Source organism: Salvelinus namaycush, chromosome 34 (assembly GCF_016432855.1).
Source record: "Salvelinus namaycush isolate Seneca chromosome 34, SaNama_1.0, whole genome shotgun sequence".
Lineage (NCBI taxonomy): Eukaryota > Metazoa > Chordata > Actinopteri > Salmoniformes > Salmonidae > Salvelinus > Salvelinus namaycush.
The window spans coordinates 40,474,346-40,502,289 of NC_052340.1; the positions used below are offsets into that span (position 1 = coordinate 40,474,346).

General features: G+C 51.3%; 1 protein-coding gene across 1 annotated transcript in view; it reads right to left on the reverse strand.

Moving 5' to 3' along the window:
• The window catches only part of LOC120028536 (cyclin-dependent kinase-like 1), a 45,517-nt gene that overhangs the window by 16,588 nt on the left and 985 nt on the right, over nucleotides 1-27,944 (reverse strand). The window contains exons 3-8 of the mRNA XM_038973727.1: nucleotides 23,344-23,416; nucleotides 22,990-23,080; nucleotides 20,282-20,482; nucleotides 20,083-20,165; nucleotides 18,003-18,059; nucleotides 13,605-13,760 (exon numbers count right to left, since the gene is read on the reverse strand). Of these exons, the coding sequence (XP_038829655.1) occupies nucleotides 13,605-13,760; nucleotides 18,003-18,059; nucleotides 20,083-20,165; nucleotides 20,282-20,482; nucleotides 22,990-23,080; nucleotides 23,344-23,416 (661 nt within the window). The remainder of the gene's footprint in view (nucleotides 1-13,604; nucleotides 13,761-18,002; nucleotides 18,060-20,082; nucleotides 20,166-20,281; nucleotides 20,483-22,989; nucleotides 23,081-23,343; nucleotides 23,417-27,944) is intronic.

The following is a 27,944-nucleotide window of genomic DNA, read 5'->3' on the forward strand; positions in this document are numbered from 1 at the left end:
ACCACTGGTTACGTTTCCTCCATTAGACCCACGGTTACGGCCTCCACTAACACCACCGGTTACGGCCTCCACTAGACACCACCGGTTACGGCCTCCACTAGACACCACCGGTTACGGCCTCCACTAGACACCACCGGTTACGGCCTCCACTAGACACCACCGGTTACGGCCTCCACTAGACACCACCGGTTACGGCCTCCACTAGACACCACCGGTTAAGTCCTCCACTAGACACCGCCGGTTACGGCCTCCACTAGACACCACCGGTTACGGCCTCCACTAGACCCCACCGGTTACGTCCTCCACAAGACACCGCCGGTTACGTCCTCCACTAGACACCGCCGGTTACGTCCTCCACTAGACACCACCGGTTATGGCCTCCACTAGACACCACCGGTTACGGCCTCCACTAGACACCACCGGTTACGGCTTCCACTAGACACCACCGGCTACGGCCTCCACTAGACACCACCGGATACGGCCTCCACTAGACTGGTTACGGCCTCCACTAGACACCACCGGTTACGGCCTCCACTAGACTGGTGACGGCCTCCACTAGACACCACCGGTTATGGCCTCCACTAGACACCACCGGTTATGGCCTCCACTAGACACCACTGGTTACGTCCTCCACTAGACACCACCGGTTATGGCCTCCACTAGACACCACCGGTTATGGCCTCCACTAGACACCACCGGTTGTGTCCTCCACTAGACACCACCGGTTACGGTCTCAACTAGACACCACCGGTTATGGCCTCCACCAGACACCACTGGTTACGGCCTCCACTAGACACCACCGGTTACGGCCTCAACTAGACACCACTGGCTACGGACTCGACTAGACATCACCGGTTACGTCCTCCACTAGACACCACCGGTTATGGCCTCCACTAGACACCACTAGCTACGGACTCCACTAGACACCACCGGTTACGTCCTCCACTAGACACCACCGGTTATGTCCTCCACTAGACACCACTGGCTACGGACTCGACTAGACATCACCGGTTATGTCCTCCACTAGACACCACCGGTTATGGCCTCCACTAGACACCACCGGTTACGTCCTCCACTAGACACCACCGGCTACAGACTCCACTAGACACCACCGGTTACGTCCTCCACTAGACACCACCGGTTATGTCCTCCACTAGACACCACTGGTTATGGCCTCCACTAGACACCACTGGTTATGGCCTCCACTAGACACCACCGGCTACGGTCTCCACTAGACACCACCGGCTACGGCTTCCACTAGACACCACCGGCTACGGCCTCCACTAGACACCACCGGATACGGCCTCCACTAGACTGGTTACGGCCTCCACTAGACACCACCGGTTACGGCCTCCACTAGACTGGTGACGGCCTCACTAGACACCACGGTTACGGCCTCCACTAGACACCACGGTTAGTCCTCACTAGACCACACCGGTTATGGCCTCCCACTAGACACCACGGTTATGGCCTCCATAGACACCACCGGTTATGGCCTCCACTAGACACCACCGGTTATGGCCTCCACTAGACACCACCGGTTATGGCCTCCACTAGACACCACCGGTTATGGCCTCCACTAGACACCACCGGTTATGGCCTCCACTAGACACCACTGGTTATGGCCTCCACTAGACCCCACTGGTTACGGCCTCCACTAGACTCCACCGGTTACGTCCTCCACTAGACACCACCGGTTACGGTCTCCACTAGACACCACTGGTTATGGCCTCCACTAGACACCGCCGGTTACGGCCTCCACTAGACACCACCGGTTACGGCCTCCACTAGACACCACCGGTTACGGTCTCCACTAGACACCACCGGTTACGGTCTCCACTAGACACCGCCGGTTACGTCCTCCACTAGACACCACCGGTTATGGCCTCCACTAGACACCACTGGTTATGGCCTCCACTGACACCACTGTACGGCCTCCACAAGACCCCATGGTTACGGCCTCCACAAGCCCCACTGGTTACGGCTCCACTAGACACCACTGGTTACGTCCTCCACTAGACCCCACTGGTTACGCCTCCACTAGACACCACTGGTTACGGTCCTCCACTAGGACCCAATAGCTCCACAAGACCCCACTGCTACGGCCTCCACTAGACCCCACTGGTTACGGCCTCCACTAGACCCCACTGGTTAGGCCTCCACTAGACCCACTGTTACGCCTCACTAGACCACTGGTACGGCCTCCACTAGACACCACTGGTTACGTCCTCCACTAGACCCCACTGGTTACGGCCTCCACTAGACCCCACTGGTTACGGCCTCCACAAGACCCACTGGTTACGGCCTCCACAAGCCCCACTGGTTACGGCCTCCACTAGACACCACTGGTACGTCCTCCACTAGACCCCACTGGTTACGTCCTCCACTAGACCCCACTGGTTACGGCCTCCACAAGACCCCACTGGTTACGGCCTCCACAAGCCCCACTGGTTACGGCCTCCACTAGAACCACTGGTTACGGCCTCCACTAGACCCCACTGGTTAAGGCCTCCACTAAGACCCCACTGGTTACGGCCTCCACTAGACCCCACTGGTTACGGCCTCCACTAGACCCCACTGGTTACGGCCTCCACTAGACCCACTGGTTACGGCCTCCCTAGACCCACTGGTTACGTCCTCCACTAGACCCCACTGGTTAAGGCCTCCACTAGACCCCACTGTTACGGCTCACAAGACCCCACTGGTTACGGCCTCACAAGACCCCACTGGCTACGGCCTCCACTAGACCCACTGGTTACGGCCTCCACTAGACCACACTGGTTACGGCCTCCACTAGACCCACTGGTTACGGCCTCCACAAGACCCCACTGGTTACGGCCTCCACAAGACCCACGGCTACAGCCTCCACTAGACCCCACTGGTTACGGCCTCCACTAGACCCCACTGGTTACGGCCTCCCATAGACCCCACTGGTTACGGCCTCCACTAGACCCCACTGGTTACGCCTCCACTAGACCCCACTGGTTACGCGCCTCCACTAGACCCCACTGGTTACGGCCTCCACTAGACCCCACTGGTTACGGCCTCCACTAGACCCCACCGGTTACGGCCTCCACTAGACCCCACCGGTTACGGCCTCCACTAGACACCACCGGTTACGTCCTCCACTAGACACCACCGGTTATGGCCTCCACTAGACACCACTGGTTATGGCCTCCACTAGACACCACCGGCTACGGCCTCCACTAGACACCACCGGCTACGCTCCACTAGACACCACGCTACGGCCTCACTAGACACCACCGGTACGGCCTCCACTAGACTGGTACGGCCCCACTAGGACACCCCGGTTACGGCCTCCACTAGACGTGACGGCCTCCACTATACTAGACACCACGGTTACGGCCCCACTAGACACCACTGGTTATGCCTCCACTAGGACACCACGGTTAGGCCTACACCAATAGTTGAACCAAAACACACCGGTTAGGCCTCCACTAGACACACGGTTAGGCCTCCACTAGACACCACCGGTTATGGCCTCCACTAGACACCACCGGTTATGGCCTCCACTAGACACCACCGGTTATGGCCTCCACTAGACCACCGGTTATGGCCTCCACTAGACACCACGTTATGGCCTCCACTAGACCCCACCTGGTTCACCCCTACCCTTAGGCCTCCACTAGACCCACGGTTACGTCCTCCACTAGACACCACCGGTTACGGTCTCCACTAGACACCACTGGTTATGGCCTCCACTAGACACCGCCGGTTACGGCCTCCACTAGACACCACCGGTTACGGCCTCCACTAGACACCACCGGTTACGGTCTCCACTAGACACCGCCGGTTACGTCCTCCACTAGACACCACCGGTTATGGCCTCCACTAGACACCACTGGTTATGGCCTCCACTAGACACCACTGGTTACGGCCTCCACAAGACCCCACTGGTTACGGCCTCCACAAGCCCCACTGGTTACGGCCTCCACTAGACACCACTGGTCGTCCTCCACTAGACCCCACTGGTACGGCCTCCACTAGACACCACTGGTACGTCCTCCACTAGACCCCACTGGTTAAGGCCTCCACTAGACCCCACTGGTTACGGCCTCCACAAGACCCCACTGGTTACGGCCTCCACAAGACCCCACTGGCTACGGCCTCCACTAGACCCCACTGGTTACGGCCTCCACTAGACACCACTGGTTACGTCCTCCACTAGACCCCACTGGTTACGGCCTCCACTAGACCCCACTGGTTACGGCCTCACAAGACCCACGGTTACTTTTAAAGCCTCCACAAAGCCCCCACGGTTCGGCCTCACAGACACCCACTGGTTACGTCCTCCATAGACCCACTGGTTACGGCCTCCACTAGACCCACTGGTTACGGCCCCAAAAGACCCCACTGGTTACGGCCTCACCACAGCCCCACTGGTTACGGCCTCCACTAGACACCACTGGTTACGGCCTCCACAGACCCACTGGTTAAGGCTCTCCATAGACCCACTTGGCTACTGAGGCCTCCATAGACCCCACTGGTTACGGCCTCCACTAGACCCCTGGTTCGGCCTCCACTAGACCCCATGGTTACGGCCTCCAATAGACACCACTGGTTACGTCTCCACTAGACCCACTGGTTAAGGCCTCCACTAGGACCCCACTGGTTACGGCCTCCACAAGACCCCACTGGTTACGGCCTCCACAAGACCCCACTCGGCTACGGCCTCCACTAGACCCCACTGGTTACGGCCTCACTAGACCACACTGGTTACGGCCTCCACTAGACCCCACTGGTTACGGCCTCCACAAGCACCCCACTGGTTACGGCCTCCACAAGACCCCACTGGTACAGCCTCACTAGATCCCCATGGTTACGGCCTCCACTAGACCCCACTGCGGTTACGGCCTCCACTAGACCACACGGTTACGGCCTCCACTAGACCCCACGGTTATGGCCTCCACTAGACCCCTGGTTACGGCCTCCACTAGACCCACGGTTACGGCCTCCACTAGACCCCACTGGTTACGGCCTCCACTAGACCCCACCGGTACGGCCTCCACAAGCCACGGTACGGCTCTAGACCCCACGGTTACGTCTCCACTAGACAACACTGGTTATGGCCTCCACTAGCACACCACCGGTTATGGCCTCCACTAGACACCACCGGCACGGTCTCCACTAGACACCACCGGCTACGGCTTCCACTAGACACCACGGCTACGGCCTCCACTAGACACCACCGGATACGGCCTCCACTAGACTGGTTACGGCCTCCACTAGACACCACCGGTTACGGCCTCCACTAGACTGGTGACGGCCTCCACTAGACACCACCGGTTACGGCCTCCACTAGACACCACTGGTTATGTCCTCCACTAGACACCACCGGTTATGGCCTCCACTAGACACCACCGGTTATGGCCTCCACTAGACACCACCGGTTATGGCCTCCACTAGACACCACCGGTTATGGCCTCCACTAGACACCACCGGTTATGGCCTCCACTAGCACACCACCGGTTATGGCCTCCATAGACACCACCGGTATGCCTCCACTAGACACCACTGGTTATGGCCTCCACTAGACCCACTGGTTACGGCTCCACTAGACTCACCGGTTACGTCCTCCACTAGACACCCACCGGTTTACGGTCTCCACTAGACACCACTGTTATGGCCCCACTGATCACCCCCGTACGGCCTCCACTAGACACCCCGGTTACGGCCTCCACTAGACACCACGGTTACGGCTCTCCACTGACACCCCGCGTACCGTCCCCACTAGACACACCGGTTATGCCTCCACTAGACACCACTGGTTATGGCTCCACTAGACACCACTGGTACGGCCTCCACAAGACCCCACTGGTTACGGCTCACAAGCCCCATCACTGGTTACGGCCTCCACTAGACCACTGGTTCGTCCTCCACTAGACCCACATGTTACGGCCTCCACTAGACACCATGGTACGTCCTCCAATAGACCCCACTGGTTAAGGCCTCCACTAGACCCCACGTGATCGGCCTCACAAGAACCCCACTGGTTACGGCCTCACATAGACACCTCACTGGCTACGGGACTCCACAGTACACCACACTGGTACGGCCTCCACTAGACCCCACTGGTTACGGCCTCCACTAGACCCACTGGTTACGGCCTCCACTAGACCCCACTGGTTACGGCCTCCACTAGACAACACTGGTCTACGGTCCCCACTAGACCCCCACTGGTTACGGCCTCCACTAGACCCCATGGTTACGGCCTACCACAAGACCCCACTGGTTACGGCTCCACAACCCAGGCTGGTTACGGCTCCACTAGACACCACTGGTTACGTCTCCACTAGACCCCACTGGTTACGGTCCTCCACTAGACCCACTGGTTACGGCCTCCACAAGACCCCACTGGTTACGGCCTCCACAAGCCCACACTGGTTACGGCCTCCATCCCTAGACACAAGGTTACGGCCTCCACTAGACCCCACTGGTTAAGGCCCACTAGACCCCACTGTTACGGCCCACTAGACCCCACTGGTTACGGCCTCCACTAGACCCCATGGTTACGGCCTCCACACTACGACCCCAACTGGTTACGGCCTCCACTAGACACCACTGGTTACGTCCTCCACTAGACCCCACTGTTAAGGCCTCCACTAGACCCCACTGGTTACGGCCTCCACAAGACCCCATGGTTACGGCCTGCCACAAGACCCACTGGCTACGGCCTCGACTAGACCCCACTGGTTACGGCCTCCCACTAGGACCACAAGGGTTACGGCATCACTAGACCCCACGTTACGGCCTCCACTAAGGACCACCAGGTTACGTGCCTCACTAGACACTAGATCCCCACTGGTTACGAGCCTCCCTAGACCCCACGGGTTACGGCCTCCCATTAGACCCCACTGGTTACGGCCTCACTAGACCCACTCGGTTACCGGCATCCACTAGACCCCACTGGTTACAGCCTCCACTAGACCCCACTGGTTACGGCCTCCAACTAGACCCCCACTGGTTACGGCCTCCACTAGACACCCCACTGGGTACGGCCTCCACAGAACCCACCGGCTACGGCTCCACTAGACCCCAAGGTACGGCCTCCACAAGACCCCACCGGTTACGGCCTCCACTAGACCCCCACCGGTACGGCCTCACAAGACAACCACGGACGCCTACACTAGACCCCACTGGTTACGTGCCTCCACTAGACCCCACTGGGTTACGCCTCCACTAGACCCCACCGGTTACGGCCTCACTAAGACACCACGGTTAGGCCTCCACTAGACCCCACGGTTACGGCCTCCACTAGACCCCACCGGTTACGGCCTCCACTAGACCCCACCGGTTACGGCTCCACTAGACCCACCGGTTACGGCTCCACTAGAACCACGGTTACGGCCATCCACTAGACCCCACCGGTTACGGGCCTCCCACTAGACCCCACCCGCGTTACGGCCTCCACTAGACCCACCCCGGTTACGGTCTCCACTAGACCCCATGGTTACGGCCTCAACACTAGAACCTACCGGTACGGCCTCCACTAGACCCCACTGGTTACGGCCTCCACAAGACCCCAATGGTTACGGCCTCCACTAACCCCACTGGTTACGGCTCCAAAGACACCACTGGTTACGCCTCACTAGACCCCACTGTTACGGCCTCCACTAGACACCCACTGGACGGCCTCCACAGACCCCACTGGTTACGGCCTCCACAACCCCACTGGTTACGGCTCCACTAGACACCACTGGTTACGGCTCCACTAGACCCCACTGGTTAAGGCCCTCATAGACCCCACTGGTTACGGCCTCCACTAGACCCCACTGGTTACGGCCTCTCACTAGACCCCCACTGGTTACGGCCTCACTAGACCCCACTGTACGGCCTCACTAGACACCACTGGTTACGTCCTCCACTAGACACCCACGGTTACGGCCTCCACTAGACCCCACTGGTACGGGCCTCCACAGACCCCACGGTTACGGCCTCACAACCCCACTGGTTACGGCTCCACGGACACCACGGTTACGTCCTCCCACTAGACACCACGGTTACGCCTCCACTAGACCCACTGGTTACGGCCTCCACTAAGACCCCACGGTTACGGCTCCACAAGCCACTGGTTAGGCCTCACTAGGACACCATGGTACGGCCTCACTAGACCCCACTGGTTAAGGCCTCCACAGAGGAACACACACGGTTACAGCCTCCACTAGACCCCACGGTTACGGCCTCCACTAGACCCCAATGGTTACGGCACCACTAGCCCCAAGGGTACGGCTCACTAGACACCACTGGTTACGTCCTACCACTAGACACCCACTGGTTAAGGCCTCCCACTAGCACCCACTGGTTACGGCCTCCACAAGACCCCACTGGTTACGGCCTCCACAAGTACCTACGTCATGGCGTACGGCCTCCACTAGACCCACTGGTTACGGCTCCACATAGACCACACTGGTACGGCCTCCACTAGACCCACTGGTTACGGCCTCCACAAGACCCCACTGGTACTGCCTCCACATAGACCCACTGGTACGACCTCCACTAGGACCCCAATCCGGTTACGGCCTCCATAGGACCCCACACTGGTTACGGCCCATGACCCGCGTAGGTCATAGACCCCAATGGTTACGGCCTCACAGACCCACTGTTACGGCCTCCACTAGACCCACAGGTTACGGCCTCCACTAGACCACCACCTGGCTACGGCCTCACTAGAACCACTTTTACGGCCTACCCACGTAAGACCACCAGACCACGGTTCGGCCTCCACTAAGGACACCCACCGGTCTACGTCCTCCACTATACACCCACTGGTTGGCCCACAAGACACCACGCTGTACGGCCCTCACTAGCAACCACCGCTACGCCTAGAGTCGCACCGGTACGGCTTCCACTAGACACCCCGGATACGGCCTCCACAAGGACAGCCCACGGATACGGCCTCCACAGACCCATCGGTACGGGCCTCCAAACGACACCACACGGTCGGTTAGGCTCCACAGACCCAGGTGACGGCCTCCACTAGACACCCACCGGTACGTGCCTACATTACTAGACACCACGGTTATGCCTCCACTAGACACCACGGTACGGCTCCACTAGACCCACGGTATGCCCACTGGACCACCGGTAGGCCCACGACACCACCTATGGCCTCACTAACCACCGGGGCCTCACTAGACCAACTGGTTATGGTCCACTAGGGAACCCCATGGCTATCGGCCTCCACTAGACACCCACCTGGTTATGGGCCATCCCACAGAACCCCACTGGTTACGGCCTCCACTAGACCCCCGTGGTTACGTGCCTCCAACTAGACCCACCGCGGTTACGGTTCCACAAGACCCACTGGTTACGGCCTCTCAGTAGACACCGACCGGTTACGGCCTACACAGAACAACCGGTTACGGCCTCCACTAGACACCACACTGGTTACGGTACCACTAGAACCCACCGGTTACGCGCTCCACTATACACCAACGGTTAGGCCCACTAAGACCCACACGGTTATCGGCGATCCCACTAGAGACCACCGGTTACGGCCTCCACTAGGTACCAACTGGTCTACGGCCTCACAAGACCCACTGGTTACGGCGCCTCAACTAGACCCACTGGTTACGCCTACACTAGACCCCACTGCGTTACGGACTCCATAAACCCCAATGGTACGGAATCCACTAGGACCACAATGGTTACGGCATCCAATAGACCCCACCTGGATACGGCACTACACTAGACACACAATGCGTTACGTCCTCTCACTAAAACCCCATGGTTACAGGCCCACTCAGACCACATGGTTACGGACTAAATAGACAAACACTGGTTACGGTACTCCAATAGCCCCCACGGTTAACGCCCTCCACTAGACCCCACTGGTTTACGGCCCTCCACTAGCCACCACGGGACTAGTCCGCCACTAGACCACACGGGTTACGGCCTACACTAGACCCCCTGGTTTACGCCTCACACGACCCCACTGGTTACGGGCACCCACAAGACCCCACCTGTCTACGCATCCACTACAACCCCAAATGGTAGCGCTCCACTAGACACCACTGGTTACTGGCCTCCACTAGAACCACCTGGTTAGCGTCCTCCACTAGACCGCACTGGTATAGTCCTCCAATAGAAACCACAATGGTTACGGCCGCACAATAACACCACGGTTACGGCCTCCCAATAGACCCAACGGTTACTGCATCACTAGACACGTGGGTCTAGTGGAGGACGTAACCAGTGGTGTCTAGTGGAGGCCGTAACCAGTGGGGTCTAGTGGAGGCCGTAACCAGTGGGGTCTAGTGGAGGCCGTAGCCAGTGGGGTCTTGTGGAGGCCGTAACCAGTGGGGTCTTGTGGAGGCCGTAACCAGTGGGGTCTAGTGGAGGCCGTAACCAGTGTGGTCTAGTGGAGGACGTAACCAGTGGTGTCTAGTGGAGGCCGTAACCAGTGGGGTCTAGTGGAGGCCGTAACCAGTGGGGTCTATTGGAGGCCGTAACCAGTGGGGTCTAGTGGAGGCCGTAACCAGTGGGGTCTAGTGGAGGCCGTAACCAGTGGGGTTTAGTGGAGGACGTAACCAGTGGTGTCTAGTGGAGGCCGTAGCCAGTGGGGTCTAGTGGAGGCCGTAACCAGTGGGGTCTAGTGGAGGCCGTAACCAGTGGGGTCTAGTGGAGGCCGTAACCAGTGGGGTCTAGTGGAGGCCGTAACCAGTGGGGTCTAGTGGAGGCCGTAACCAGTGGGGTCTAGTGGAGGCCGTAACCAGTGGGGTCTAGTGGAGGCCGTAACCGGTGGGGTCTTGTGGAGGCCGTAACCGGTGGGGTCTAGTGGAGGCCGTAACCGGTGGGGTCTAGTGGAGGCCGTAACCAGTGGGGTCTAGTGGAGGCCGTAACCGGTGGTGTCTTGTGGAGGCCGTAACCGGTGGGGTCTAGTGGAGGCCGTAACCGGTGGGGTCTAGTGGAGGCCGTAACCAGTGGGGTCTAGTGGAGGCCGTAACCAGTGGGGTCTAGTGGAGGCCGTAACCGGTGGGGTCTAGTGGAGGCCGTAACCGGTGGGGTCTAGTGGAGGCCGTAACCGGTGGGGTCTAGTGGAGGCCGTAACCGGTGGGGTCTTGTGGAGGCCGTAACCGGTGGGGTCTTGTGGAGGCCGTAACCAGTGGGGTCTAGTGGAGGCCGTAACCAGTGGGGTCTAGTGGAGGCCGTAACCGGTGGTGTCTTGTGGAGGCCGTAACCAGTGGGGTCTAGTGGAGGCCGTAACCGGTGGGGTCTTGTGGAGGCCGTAACCGGTGGGGTCTTGTGGAGGCCGTAACCGGTGGGGTCTAGTGGAGGCCGTAACCAGTGGGGTCTAGTGGAGGCCGTAACCAGTGGGGTCTAGTGGAGGCCGTAACCAGTGGGGTCTAGTGGAGGCCGTAACCAGTGGGGTCTAGTGGAGGCCGTAACCAGTGGGGTCTAGTGGAGGCCGTAACCAGTGGGGTCTAGTGGAGGCCGTAACCAGTGGGGTCTAGTGGAGGCCGTAGCCAGTGGGGTCTTGTGGAGGCCGTAACCAGTGGGGTCTTGTGGAGGCCGTAACCAGTGGGGTCTAGTGGAGGCCGTAACCAGTGTGGTCTAGTGGAGGCCGTAACCAGTGGGGTCTAGTGGAGGCCGTAGCCAGTGGGGTCTTGTGGAGGCCGTAACCAGTGGGGTCTTGTGGAGGCCGTAACCAGTGGGGTCTAGTGGAGGCCTTAACCAGTGGGGTCTAGTGGAGGACGTAACCAGTGGTGTCTAGTGGAGGCCGTAACCAGTGGGGTCTAGTGGAGGCCGTAACCAGTGGGGTCTAGTGGAGGCCGTAACCAGTGGGGTCTAGTGGAGGCCGTAACCAGTGGGGTCTAGTGGAGGCCTTAACCAGTGGGGTCTAGTGGAGGCCGTAACCAGTGGTGTCTAGTGGAGGCCGTAACCAGTGGGGCTTGTGGAGGCCGTAACCAGTGGGGTCTTGTGGAGGCCGTAACCAGTGGGGTCTAGTGGAGGACGTAACCAGTGGGGTCTAGTGGAGGACGTAACCAGTGGTGTCTAGTGGAGGCCGTAACCAGTGGGGCTTGTGGAGGCCGTAACCAGTGGGGTCTTGTGGAGGCCGTAACCAGTGGGGTCTAGTGGAGGCCGTAACCAGTGGGGTCTAGTGGAGGACGTAACCAGTGGTGTCTAGTGGAGGCCGTAACCAGTGGGGTCTAGTGGAGGCCGTAACCAGTGGGGTCTAGTGGAGGCCATAACCAGTGGGGTCTAGTGGAGGCCGTAACCAGTGGGGTCTAGTGGAGGCCGTAGCCAGTGGGCCTTGTGGAGGCCGTAACCAGTGGGGTCTTGTGGAGGCCGTAACCAGTGGGGTCTAGTGGAGGCCTTAACCAGTGGGGTCTAGTGGAGGACGTAACCAGTGGTGTCTAGTGGAGGCCGTAACCAGTGGGGTCTAGTGGAGGCCGTAACCAGTGGGGTCTAGTGGAGGCCGTAACCAGTGGGGTCTAGTGGAGGCCGTAACCAGTGGGGTCTAGTGGAGGCCTTAACCAGTGGGGTCTAGTGGAGGCCGTAACCAGTGGTGTCTAGTGGAGGCCGTAACCAGTGGGGCTTGTGGAGGCCGTAACCAGTGGGGTCTTGTGGAGGCCGTAACCAGTGGGGTCTAGTGGAGGACGTAACCAGTGGGGTCTAGTGGAGGACGTAACCAGTGGTGTCTAGTGGAGGCCGTAACCAGTGGGGCTTGTGGAGGCCGTAACCAGTGGGGTCTTGTGGAGGCCGTAACCAGTGGGGTCTAGTGGAGGCCGTAACCAGTGGGGTCTAGTGGAGGACGTAACCAGTGGTGTCTAGTGGAGGCCGTAACCAGTGGGGTCTAGTGGAGGCCGTAACCAGTGGGGTCTAGTGGAGGCCATAACCAGTGGGGTCTAGTGGAGGCCGTAACCAGTGGGGTCTAGTGGAGGCCATATGCAACCAAAAAACTTTTTTTCTCATTAATTCAATTCACAAGATAGAATGAACCTCTGTGATTCTTGGACGCTGACATTGGACGCGAGCGCAACACAGGTAGTATAGCAGCATTCAGTGATTTCAAAGGAAGCATTCCTTCAACGGCTGATGTCTGACGACATGCCGGAACGCATTCAGAATACAAGATACATACACAAAACGTAGACACTTAGCTAGCACACATAGGGCCACAAGAAAATACTCTGGAGTTGACAGTTGAGAAAAGCCCTTGGCCCTAAGCATACAACCTTCACACCAGTCTGTCCGTCTCTCACCCCAGTCTGTCCGTCTCTCACCCCAGTCTGTCCGTCTCTCACCCCAGTCTGTCCGTCTCTCACCCCAGTCTGTCCGTCTCTCACCCCAGTCTGTCCGTCTCTCACCCCAGTCTGTCCGTCTCTCACCCCAGTCTGTCCGCCTCTCACCCCAGTCTGTCCGTCTCTCACCCCAGTCTGTCCGTCTCTCACCCCAGTCTGTCCGTCTCTCACCCCAGTCTGTCCGTCTCTCACCCCAGTCTGTCCGTCTCTCACCCCAGTCTGTCCGTCTCTCAACGCAGCCTGTCCATCTCTCATCCCAACCTGTCTGTCTCTCATCCCAACCTGTCTGTCTCTCATCCCAGCCTGCCCGTCTCTCATCCCAGCCTGTCTTTCTCTTACCCCGACCTGTCGTCGTCTGGAGTTTTTGTTGTCATGGCGTCTCCCGGGACAATCCCCCTCGCGGCCCCAGCTGGCTCCGCCTTCTTCCAGAAAGTATGGCAGCTCCAACAGCTCCTCACAGGACAGACGCAACAACGGGTCCATCACCAGGCATGACTAATCAATACAACCATACATCCATCAGTCAGTCAGATCAAATCAAATCAAATGTATTTGTCACATACAACAGTGAAATGCTTACTTACAAGCCCTTAACCAACAATGCAGTTCAAGAAATAGAGTTAAGAAAATATTTACTAAATAAACGAAAGGAAAAAAATTTAATAAAAAGTAACACAATAAAATAACAATACAGAGGCTATATACAGGGGGTACCGGTACCGAGTCAATGTGCGGGGGTACAGGTTAGTCGAGGTAATTTGCACATGTACAGAATTGATGACAGTTTTACACACTTAGCATTCTTTCAACCAGCTTCACCGGGAATGCTTTAAAAACAGTCTTAACGGAGTTCCCACATATGCTGAGCACTTGTTGGCTGCTTTTCCTTCACTCTGCCGTCCAACTCAACCTAAACCATCTCAATTGGGTTGAGGTCTGGGGATTGTGGAGGCCAGGTCATCTGATGCAGCACTCCATCACTCTCCTTCTTGGTCAAATAGCCCTTACACAGCCTGGAGGTGTGTTGGGTCATTGTCCTGTTGAAAAACAAATGATAGTCCCACTAAGCACAAACCAGATGGGATGACGTATCGCTGCAGAATGCCGTGGTAAACATGCTGGTTAAGTGTGCCTGGATTTAAAAATAATCACTGACAATGTCAACAGCAAAGCACCCCCACCCCATCACACCTCCTCCTCCATGCTTCACGGTGGGAACCACACATGCGGAGATCATCCGTTCAACTACTTTGCATCTCAGAAAGATACAGCGGTTGGAACCAAAAATCTCAAATTTGGACTCATCAAACCAAGTGTCTGTTACTTGAACTCTGTAAAGCATTTATTTGGGCTGCAATTTCTGAGGCTGGTAACTCTAATGAACTTATCCTCTGCAGTAGAGGTAACTCTGGGTCTTCCTTTCCTGTGGCGGTCCTCATGAGAGACAGTCATCATAGCGCTTGATGGTTTTTGCGACTGCACTTGAAGAAACTTTCAAAGTTCTTGAACTTTTCTAGATTGACTGACCGTCATGTCTTAAAGTAATGATGGACTGTCATTTCTCTTGAGCTGTCATTGCCGTAATATGGACTTGGTCTTTTACCAAATAGAGCTATCTTCGGTATAACACCCCCACCTTGTCACAACTGATTGGCTCAAACGCATTAAGGAATGAAATTCCACAAATTAACTTCTAACAAGGCACACATATTAATTTAAATGCATTTCAGGTGACTACCTCGTGAAGCTGGTTGAGAGAATGCCAAGAGTGTGCAAAGCTCTCAAGGCAAAGGGTGGCTACTTCAAAGAAACTCAAATATAAAATATATTTTGATTTGTTTAATAAAATGTGGGTTACTACATCATTCCATAAGTGTTATTTCATAGTTTTTTTCTTCACTATTATTCTGCAATGAAGAAAATAGTAAAAACAAAGAAAAACCCTTGAATGAGTAGGTGTGTCCAAACTTTTGACTGGTACTGTAGGTAGTGGTAAAGTGATTACGGATAGATAATAAACAGCGAGTAGCAGCGGGGGGTGGGGGGCTTCCTCTGATAATGCCGAGCAGTTGCCATACCAGGCAGTGATGCAACCGGTCAGGATGCTCTCGATGGTGCAGCTGTAGAACTTTTTGAGAGTCTGGGGACCCATGCCAAATCTTTTCAGTCTCCTGAGGGGGAAAAGGTGTTATCGTGCCCTCTTCACGACTGTCTTGGTGTGTTTAGACCATGATGGTTTGTTGGTGATGTGGACACCAAGGAACTTGAAACTGTCGACCCGCTCCACTACAGGCCCGTCGATGTTAATGGAGGCGTGTTCGGCCCTCCTTTTCCTGTAGTCCACGATCAGCTCCTTTGTCTTGCTCACGTTGAGGGAGAGGTTGTTGTCTTGGCACCACACTGCTAGGTCTCTGACCTCCTCCCTATAAGTTGTCTCATCGTTGTCGGTGATCAGGCCTACCACTGTTGTGCCATCAGCAAACTTAATGATGGTGCTGGGGTCGTGCTTGGCCACGCAGTTGTGGGCGAACAGGGAGTACAGGAGGGAACTGAGCACGCACCCCTGAGGGGCCCCAGTGTTGAAGATCAGCATGGCAGATGTGTTGTTGCCTACCCTTGCCACCTGGGGGCGGCCCGTCAGGAAGTCCAGGATCAAGTTGCAAAGGGAGGTGTTTAGTCCAAGGGTCCTTAGCTTAGTGATGAGCTTTGAGGGCACGATGGTATTGGGAAAAGAGGAGTGTGGAGTGCGATTGAGATTGGAGTGCGATCGAGATTGCGTCATCTGTGGATCTGTTGGGCCGGTATGCGAATTGGAGTGGGTCTCGGATTTCCGGGATGATGGTGTGGATGTGAGCCATGACCTGCTTTTCAAAGCACGTCATGGCTACTGATGTGAGTGCTACGGGGCTGTAGTCATCTAGGCAGGTTACCTTCACTTTCTTGGCCGCAGGGACTATGGTGGTCTGCTTAAAACATGTACAGTTGAAGTCGGAAGTTTACATACACCTTAGCCAAATACATTTAAACTCAGTATTTCACAATTCCTGACATTTACCTGGTAAAAATTCCCTGTCTTAGGTCTGTTAGGATCACCACTTTATTTTAAGAATGTGAAATGTCAGAATTATAGTATAGAGAATTATTTCTTTCAGCTTTTATTTCTTTCATCACATTCCCAGTGGGTCAGAAGTTTACATACACTCAATTAGTATTTGGTAGCATTGCCTTTAAATTGTTTAACTTGGGTCAAACATTTCGGGTAAGCTTCCACAAGCTTCCCACAATAAATTGGGTGAATTTTGGCCCATTCCTCCTGACAGAGCTGGTGTAACTGAGTCAGGTTTGTAGGCCTCCTTGCTCGCACACGCTTTTTTCAGTTCTGCTCACACATTTTCTATGGGATTGAGATCAGGGCTTTGTGATGGCCACTCCAATACCTTGACTTTGTTGTCCTTAAGCCATTTTGCCACAACTTTGGGATCATTGTCCATTTGGAAGACCCCTTCACGACCAAGCTTTAACTTCCTGACTGATGTCTTGAGATGTTGCTTAAATATATACACATAATTTTCTTTCATCATGATGTCATCTATTTTGTGAAGTGCACCAGTCCCTCCTTCAGCAAAGCACCCCCACAACATGATGCTACCACCCCAGTGCTTCACGGTACGGATGGTGTTCTTTGGCTTGCAAGCCTCCCCCTTTTTCCTCCAAACATAATGATGGTCATTATGGCCAAACAGTTCTATTTTTGTTTCATCAAACCAGAGAACATTTCTCCAAAAAGTACAATCTTTGTCCCCATGTACAGTTGCAAACCGTAGTCTGGCTTTTTTATGGCGGTTTTGGAGCCGTGGCTTCTTCCTTGCTGAGCGGCCTTTTAGGTTATGTCGATATAGGACTCGTTTTACTGTGGATATAGATACTGTTGTACCTGTTTCCTCCAGCATCTTCACAAAGTCCTTTGCTGTTGTTCTGGGATTGATTTGCACTTTTCGCACCAAAGTACGTTCATCTCTAGCAGACAGAACGCGTCTCCTTCCTGAGCGGTATGACGACTGCGTGGTCCCATGGTGTTTATACTTGCATACTATTGTTTGTACAGATGAACGTGGTACCTTCAGGCATTTGGAAATTGCTCCCAAGGATGAACCAGACTTGTGGAGGTCTGAGGTATTGGCTGAAAACCCAACCGACTGTATAGTATTTGTGTTGTCATTCAGCCACGATTTGGCAAAACATACGATATTACAGTTTTTAATGTCCTGTTGGTAAGATAGTCTCGAACGGAGATCATCCAGTTTATTCTCCAGTGATCGCACGTTGGCCAATAGAACAGATGGTAGAGGTGGGTTACCCACTCGCCGACAAATTCTCACAAGGCACCCCGATCTCCGCCCCCTGTATTTCCATATTTTCTACACCTGAATGACAGGGATTTGGGCCTGGTTTCGGAGAAGCAGTATATCCTTTGCGTCGGATTCATTAAAAACTGTAAGATCGTATGTCTTTGTCCAGTTGAGGTGAGTAATCGCTGTTCTGATATACAGGATCTCTTTTCGGTTATAAGAGATGGTAGCAACAACATTATGTACAAAATAAGTTACAAACAATGCAAAACAAACAGCCCAGTTGGTTAGGAGCCTGTACAACGGCAACCATTCCCTCTGGCGCCATTCTTCTTTACACAGTCAGTCAGTCACCAGATATTACTAACGGTAGGTATAAAGCACAGACCTTCATGACAGTGAGAGCGTGAGAGGATACACCATGGAAGCGTTTCTCCAGGGGCTCCTACAGAGAGAACAGAGAATAATGAAGCAAAATACTATACTGTCAATAGACAGTGATATGATGTTATCAACAGACAGTGATATGATGTTATCAACAGACAGTGATATGATGTTATAATAGACTTGATATAAAATTAGATAACATTGGTACCGTACGGAAGTGTCTGGCTAGGCCAGGTGATATAGTAATATAGTTAGTTATAGTATAGTATATATAGTTAGGTACCATGGTGTCTGGCTAGACCATGCGATATAGTAACACAGTTAGTTATAGTTTAGTATAGTATAGTAAGGTACCAGAGTGTCTGGCTAGGCCAGGGGAAATAGTAAAATTGTTAGTTATAGTATAGTATAGTATAGTATCTATAGTTAGGTACCATAGTGTCTGGCTAGGCCAGGGGAAATAGTAATATAGTTAGTTATAGTATACAGTACCAGTCAAAAGTTGGGACACACCTACTCATTCAAGGGTTTTCTTTATTTTTACTATTTTCTACATTATAGAATAATAGCGAAGACATCAAAACTATGAAATTATACATATGGAATCAAGCAGTAACCAAAAAAGTGTAAAAAAAAAATCTAAATATATTTGAGATTTGAGATTCTTCAAAGTAGCCACCCTTTGCCTTGATGAGAGCTTTCCAAACTCTTGGCATTCTCTCAACCAGCTTCACCTGGAATGCTTTTCCAACCGTCTTGAAGGAGTTCCCACATATGCTGAGCACTTGTTGACTGCTTTTCCTTCACTCTGCGGTCCGACTCATCCCAAAACATCTCAATTGCATTGAGGTCAGGTGATTGTGGAGGCCAGGTCATCTGATGCAGCACTCCATCTCTCTCCTTCTTGGTCAAATAGCCCTTACACAGCCTGGAGGTGTGTTGGGTCATTGTCCTTTTGAAAAACAAATGATAGTCCCACTAAGCAGATAGATTGGCATATCGCTGCAGAATGCTGTAATATCCATGCTGGTTAAGTGTGCCTTGAATTCTAAATAAAACACTGACAGTATCACCATTAAAGCACCCCCTACACCATCACACATCCTCCTTGCTTCTCGGTGGGAACCATACACACGGAGATCATCCGTTCACCTACTTTGCGTCTCACAAAAACATGGTGCTTGGAACCAAAAATCAAACATTTGGACTCAGACCAAAGGATAGATTTCCACCGGTCTAATGTCCATTGCTCGTGTTTCTAGGCCCAAGCAAGTCTCTTCTTATTATTGGTGTCCTTTAGAAGTGGTTTCTTTGCAGCAATTCGACCATGAAGGCCTGATTCACACAGTCTCCTCTGAACAGTTGATGTTGAGATGTGTCTGTTACTTGAACTCTGTGAAGCATTTATTTGGGCTGCAATTTCTGAGGCAGGTAACTCTAATGAACTTATCCTCTCCAGCAGAGGTAACTCTGGGTCTTCCTTTCCTGTGGCGGTCCTCATGAGAGCCAGTTTCATCATAACGCTTGATGGTTTTTGCGACAACACTTAAAGAAACTTGCAAAGTTCTTGACATTTTCCGGATTGACTGACCTTCATGTCTTAAAGTAATGATGGACTGTCATTTCTCTTTGCTTATTTGAGCTGTTCTTGCCATAATATGGACTTGGTCTTTAACCAAATAGGGCCATCTTCTGTATACCCCCCCACCTTGTCACAACACAACTGATTGGCTCAAACGCATTAAGAAGAAAATAAATTCCACAAATTAACTTAACAAGGCACACCTGTTAATTGAAATGCATTCCAGGTGACTACATCATGAAGATGGTTGAGAGAATGCCAAGTGTGCAAAGCTGTCATTAAGGCAAAAGGTGGCTACTTTGAAGAATCTCATATATATTTTGATTTGCTTAACACTTTGTTTGGTTACTACATGATTCCATATTTGTTATTTCAACGTTTTGATGTCTTCACTATTATTCTGCAATGTAGAAAATAGAAAAAAATAATAAAGAAAAACCCTTGAATGAGTAGGTGAGTCCAAAATGTTGACTGGTACTGTACATATATAGTTAGGTACCGTGGTGTCAGGCTCGGGGATACTGACTCCGCTGAAGAACACGTTGGATCGGAACACCTGCTGGTGACGAGGGATCAGGTCACCTGATGTGGTCAGAACGGAGGTTATCACAGGTAGCAGACAGACTAAAGCAAAGACAACAAACAGCTGTTGTTTTAAAATGACCCTGGACAATACATTGCTCCTTCTCACTGTGTACCTAGAGTGCGTCTGATGAGGTAGAGCTGGTCGACGTCGGAGCGTCCAGGCCAGAGAGGATTTCCATGGAGTAACTCGGCGAATACACAGCCCAGCGCCCAGAGGTCCACTGGGGCTCCGTACTGAGTATCACCCACCAGGAGCTCTGGAGCCCGGTACCACCGAGTAGCCACATAGTCTGTATAGTCATCACCTGGCCCCGCTGAACACAGAGAGAGACATTGAATAACATGTAAATTACACAGAGAGCGAGAGAGAGGGAGACATTGAATAACATGTCCATTACACTGAGAGAGCGAGAGAGAGAGAGACATTGAATAACATGTAAATTACACTGAGAGAGAGGGAGACATTGTATAACATGTCCATTACACTGAGAGAGCGAGAGAGAGACATCTAATAACATGTCCATTACACTGAGAGAGAGGGAGAGAGGGAGACATTGAATAACATGTCAATTACACTGAGAGAGAGGGAGACATTGTATAACATGTCCATTACACAGAGAGAGAGGGAGACATTGTATAACATGTAAATTACACAGAGAGAGAGGGAGACATTGTATAACATGTCCATTACACTGAGAGAGAGGGAGACATTGAATAACATGTCAATTACACAGAGAGAGAGGGAGAGAGGGAGACATTGAATAACATGTCAATTACACTGAGAGAGAGGGAGACATTGTATAACATGTCAATTACACTGAGAGAGAGGGAGACATTGTATAACATGTAAATTACACAGAGAGAGAGGGAGACATTGTATAACATGTCCATTACACAGAGAGAGAGGGAGACATTGTATAACATGTCAATTACACAGAGAGAGAGGGAGACATTGTATAACATGTCAATTACACAGAGAGAGAGGGAGACATTGTATAACATGTAAATTACACAGAGAGAGAGGGAGACATTGTATAACATGTCCATTACACAGAGAGAGAGGGAGACATTGTATAACATGTCCATTACACAGAGAGAGAGGGAGACATTGTATAACATGTCCATTACACAGAGAGAGAGGGAGACATTGAATAACATGTCCATTACACAGAGAGAGAGGGAGACATTGTATAACATGTCCATTACACTGAGAGAGAGGGAGAGAGGGAGACATTGAATAACATGTCAATTACACAGAGAGAGAGGGAGACATTGTATAACATGTAAATTACACAGAGAGAGAGGGAGACATTGTATAACATGTCCATTACACAGAGAGAGAGGGATACATTGTATAACATGTCCATTACACAGAGAGAGAGGGATACATTGTATAACATGTCCATTACACAGAGAGAGAGGGAGACATTGTATAACATGTCCATTACACAGAGAGAGAGGGAGACATTGTATAACATGTCCATTACACAGAGAGAGAGGGAGACATTGTATAACATGTAAATTACACAGAGAGAGAGGGATACATTGTATAACATGTCCATTACACAGAGAGAGTGTCACGCCGGTATAAAGGATTTGGAGACGGGCGCAGGAATACACAATAGGGGCTTTTAATACGCCCCAAAAAAACACGTATACAAAACACTGGAATGTACCCAAACAAAAGAGCGAGGGTAAACCTCGTAGAACGACACGGGACGAGACCCGTAATACACAAAACACGCAGCACAGAAGCTGAAACAACACATAGGTACTCACACGACCAACGGACATGGGAACAATAACCGACAAGGACAATGGGGAACAGAGGGCACATATATAACATACTAATCAGGGGAAATGGGAACCAGGTGTGTGTAATCAGACAAGACAGTCCGGGGTTGATGATAATGAATCCAGTTCAGTGAAGCCTAGAAGGCCGGTGACGTCGACCTCAGGAACTGGTGAACAGAATGAGCAGCAGTACTGGGGGGATCCATGACAGAGAGAGAGAGAGACATTGAATAACATGTAAATTACACAGAGAGCGAGAGAGAGAGAGACATTGAATAACATGTAAATTACACAGAGAGCGAGAGAGAGAGAGACATTGAATAACATGTAAATTACACAGAGAGCGAGAGAGAGATAGAGACACCGGCTGACTGACTGCTTAACTGATTGACTAACTGGCTAAAGTTTCTGACTCACTGACTGACCGGCTGACTGATTGGCTGACTGTCTAACAGGCTGACTGCCTAATTGGCTGACTGTCTAACAGGCTGACTGGCTAGCTGATTGGCTAGCTAACTGGCTGACTGCCTAATTGGCTGACTGCCTAACCAGCTGACTGGCTAGCTGACTGGCTAGCTAACTGGCTGACTGCTTAATTGGCTGACTGTCTAACAGCTGACTGGCCGGTTGACTGGCTGACCAGCCGGCTGACTGGCTGGCTCTTCTCCTCTCCTCTCCTCTCCTCTCCTCTCCTCTCCTCTCCTCTCCTCTCCTCTCCTCTCCTCTCCTCTCCTCTCCTCCCTCCTCTTCCCTGCTGTGGAAGTGAGGAGGCCAGAACAGCAGCTGATATCTTTAGGCTCCTTGTTGAATTAGTCATTAGAGAGACATAGAACGCACACAAATGTTAAACGCACACAAATGTACTCACGGGCCGTAGTGTGTGTGTGTGTGTGTGTGTGTGTGTGTGTGTGTGTGTGTGTGTGTGTGTGTGTGTGTGTGTGTGTGTGTGTGTGTGTGTGTGTGTGTGTGTGTGTGTGTGTGTGTGTGTGTGTGTGTGTGTGTGTGTGTGCGTGCGTGTGTGACCTACTGAGGATCCTGGCAAATCCAAAGTCACAGAGTTTGATGACTCCTGTCTTGGTGAGGAGGATGTTCTCTGGCTTCACATCCCGATGAATACACTGCAACACACACACACACACACACACACACACACACACACACACACACACACACACACACACACACACACACACACACACACACACACACACACACACACACACACACACACACACACACACACACACACACACACTATTACAGAACTGAAAAGTAATATAGATGACAATAAAGCTATGAAACAAAATAACTCAAAGGTTATTTTGAAAAGATAACCTTTCTAGCACACAGACATTAGAAGTAAGAATTAGCTGAAACTAACGTTGTGTTTGTGGCAGAAATTGACGGCCTGCAGCGTCTGCCACAGTATACTCTTCAGCTGAACCTCAGGGACCCTGGAAGAGACCAGGACACAACAGGATGTTTTATAGAACATACAGAGGTCAGAGGTTATAGAGGGATACTTAGTCGTTGTCAATAGTTCAGAAACACATACAGTTGAAGTCGGAAGTTTACATACACTTAGATTGGAGTCATTATTAAAACTCGTTTTTCAACCACTCCACAAATTTCTTGTTAACAAACTATAGTTTTGTCAAGTTGGTTAGGACATCTACTTTGTGCATGACACAAGTCATTTTTCCAACAATTGTTTACAAAAAAGATTATTTCACTTAAAATTCACTGTATCACAATTCCAGTGGGTCAGAAGTTTACATACACTAAGTTGACTGTGCCTTTAAACAGTTTGGAAAATTCCAGAAAATTATGTCATGGCTTTAGAAGCTTCTGATAGGCTAATTGACATAATTTGAGTCAATTGGAGGTGTACCTGTGGATGTATTTCAAGGCCTACCTTCAAACTCAGTGACTCTTTGCTTGACATCATGGGAAAATCAAAAGAAATCAGCCAAGACCTCAGAAACAAATTGTAGAGCTCCACAAGTCTGGTTCATCCTTGGGAGCAATTTCCAAACGCCTGAAGGTACCACGTTCATCTGTACAAACAATAGTACGCAAGTATAAACACCATGGGACCACGCAGCCGTCATACCGCTCAGGACGGAGATGCGTTCTGTCTCCTAGAGATGAACGTACTTTGGTGCGAAAAGTGCAAATCAATCCCAGAACAACAGCAAAGGACTTTGTGAAGATGCTGGAGGAAACAGGTACAAAAGTATCTATATTCACAGTAAAACGAGTCCTATATCGACATAACCTGACAAGCCGCTCAGCAAGGAAGAAGCCACTGCTCCAAAGCCGCCATAAAAAAGCCAGACTACGTTTTGCAACTGCACATGGGGACAAAGATCGTAAATTTTGGAGAAATGTCTTCGGGTCTGATGAAACAAAAATAGAACTGTTTGGCCATAATGACCATCGTTATGTTTGGAGGAAAAAGGGGGAGGCTTGCAAGCTGAAGAACACCATCCCAACCGTGAAGCACAGGGGAGGCAGCATCATGTTGTGGGGGTGCTTTGCTGCAGGAGGGACTGGTGCACTTCACAAAATAGATGGCATCATGAGGAAAGAAAATTATGTGGATATATTGAAGCAACATCTCAAGACATCAGTCAGGAAGTTAAAGCTTGGTTGCAAATGGGTCTTCAAAATGGACAATGACCCCAAGCATACTTCCAAAGTTGTGGCAAAATGGCTTAAGGACAACAAAGTCAAGGTATTGGAGTGGCCATCACAAAGCCCTGACCTCAATCCCATAGAAGATTTGTGGGCAGAACTGAAAAAGCGTGTGCGAGCAAGGAGGCCTACAAACCTGACTCAGTTACACCAGCTCTGTCAGGAGGAAAGGGCCAAAATTCACCCAACTTATTGTGTGAAGCTTGTGGAAGGCTACCTGAAACGTTTGTCCCAAGTTAAACAATTTAAAGGCAATGCTACCAAATACTAATTGAGTGTATGTAAACTTCTGACCCACTGGGAATGTGATGAAAGAAATAAAAGCTGAAATAAATCCTTCTCTCTACTATTATTCTGACATTTCACATTCTTAAAATTAAGTGGTGATCCTAACTGACCTAAGACAGGGAATTTTTACTAGGATTAAAAGTAAGGAATTGTGAAAGACTGAGTTTAAATGTATTTGGCTAAGGTGTATGTTAACTTCTGACTTCAACTATAATCATCATGATATATATGTCACGTTCCTGACCTATTTCTGTTAGTTTGTTATATGTGTTAGTTGGTCAGGACGTGAGTTTGGGTGGGCATTCTATGTTTTCTGTTTCTGTGTTGGTTTATTGGGTTGCCTGGTATGGCTCTTAATTAGAGGCAGGTGTTTGGCGTTCCTCTAATTAAGAGTCATATTTAGGTAGGCGTTTTCACAGTGTTCGTTGTGGGTGGTTGTCTCCTGTGTCAGTGTTTGTCGCACCATACGGGACTGTTCGGTTTATTTTGTTCATCGTCATTTATGTGTAGGCTATTTTCCCTGTTCGTGCGTCTTCGTGTTTATGTGAGTCCGTCGTCCAGGTCTGTCTACACCGTTTGTTGTTTTGTTAGTTTAGTCTAGTTCGTGTTTTAGTGTTTTCTTTAATAAATTATGTGTTCAAACTCCGCTGCGCCTTGGTTCCCTCAATACTCCTCCTTTTCGGTTGAAGAGGAGGAGGACCGCCGTTACAATATAATGTTCCTCTATAATCATCATGATATGTAACGTTCCTCTATAATCATTCTGATATTGTTATGTTGTCAGATCCTTTCTCTTTACATCCAAACGGACTGCTGCTTTAAACAGTTCCCTATCACCCGGGCAACTGTGTGCATGTCGCCCCTAGCAACCACAGCTTTTGTTTTCAGGGGCGGCTTGAGTTTCTGCTGCACGGCATTCTGGGTAAAGGACCTGTAGTGAGGCAGCGAGGGAGGAAGCTTTCTCTCTATATAATACACACTGCCCTTTGTCTTGGGAACGGAGAGTGTGTGGGGTAGAGCGGTCTGTGTGTTCTATGAAACGTCCTGTTGTGCCATGGTCTCCTCCAGGGTCCCTGAGGTTCAGCTGAAGAGTATACTGTGGCAGACGCTGCAGGCCGTCAACTTCTGCCACAAACACAACTTTCTGTTCTCGTCTAATGATGTTCTGTATTATGTTTCATGTTTTATGTGGAGACCAGGAAGAGTAGCTGCTGCTTTTGCAACAAGCTACTGGGGATCCATAATAAACCACAGGAAGAGTAGCTCCTGCTTTTGCAACAAGCTACTGGGGATCCTAATAAACCCCAGGAAGAGTAGCTGCTGCTTTTGCAACAAGCTACTGGGGATCCATAATAAACCCCAGGAAGAGTAGCTGCTGCTTTTGCAACAAGCTACTGGGGATCATAATAAACCCCAGGAAGAGTAGCTGTTGCTTTTGCAACAAGCTACTGGGGATCCATAATAAACCCCAGGAAGAGTAGCTGTTGCTTCTGCAACAAGCTACTGGGGATCCATAATAAACCTCAGGAAGAGTAGCTGCTGCTTTTACAACAAGCTACTGGGGATCCATAATAAACCCCAGGAAGAGTAGCTGTTGCTTCTGCAACAAGCTACTGGGGATCCATAATAAACCCCAGGAAGAGTAGCTGCTGCTTTTGCAACAAGCTAATGGGGATCCATAATAAACCCCAGGAAGAGTAGCTCCTGCTTTTACAACAAGCTACTGGGGATCCATAATAAACCCCAGGAAGAGTAGCTGCTGCTTTTACAACAAGCTACTGGGGATCCATAATAAACCCCAGGAAGAGTAGCTGCTGCTTTTACAACAAGCTACTGGGGATCCTAATAAAACACCAAATACTTCTAATGTCTGCGTGCTAGAAAGGTTTTCTTTTTAACGTTTGAGTTATTTTGTATCATAGCTTTATTGACATCTATATTACACTTCTTTATTACACTACATTTCACTTCTGTAAAAGTGTGTGTGTGTGTGTGTGTGTGTGTGTGTGTGTGTGTGCGTGCGTAATGTGTAAATTAAAGTATGCTGACACAATACTTTTTCTTCTAACATTCTCTGTCTTTAGTGTCTCTTAGCAACGGTCTCCCACCACGTAGTTCAGACCCTATTCCTCCTCTCTGTCCCTGTCTCTCATTATGTCTGTTCCCTATCTTTCCCTCCCCCTCTCTTTCTCTGTCCCCCTTCTCCCCACTTCCCCACCCCTACGTCATTCTGTCTGTCCCCCTATCTCTCCCTCCTCCTCTCTTTCTCTCTGTCCCCCTATCTCTCCCACCCCCTACCTCATTCTGTCTGTCCCCCTATCTCTCCCTCCCCCTCTCTTTCTCTCTGTCCCGTATCTTTCCCTCCCCCTACCTCATTTTGTCTGTCCCTCTATCTCCCCCTCTCTTTCTCTCTGTCCCGAATCTTTCCCTCCCCCTACCTCATTCTGTCTGTCCCCCTATCGCTCCCTCCCGCTCTCTTTCTCTCTGTCCCCCTATCTCTCCCACCCCCTACCTCATTCTGTCTGTCCCCCTATCTCTCCCTCCCCCTCTCTTTCTCTCTGTCCTCTATCTTTCCCTCCCCCTACCTCATTTTGTCTGTCCCCCTATCTCCCCCTTTCTTTCTCTCTGTCCCGTATCTTTCCCTCCCCCTACCTCATTCTGTCCAGCCTAGTGGTCAGACTAACCACCAGGCAAAGTGTATGACGTGAGGAGTCACTAAATGAAACAGGAAAGATGATCTTGGTGATCAGTCATCGAGTTCCTGAGAGTGAGAGAGTTAGACCAACACAAAGGCCTTTCACATGTTTATTTTAGCAGCTGACAGTGAAGTGTTCTGGGTTGGGCCCGAAAGAGTTATGACAGGGTGATAAGAGTTACCCGCGGGGTTAGGGAGTTATGACAGGGTGATAAGAGTTAACGTACCCGCGGGGTTAGGGAGTTATGACAGGGTGATAAGAGTTAACGTACCCGCGGGGTTAGGGAGTTATGACAGGGTGA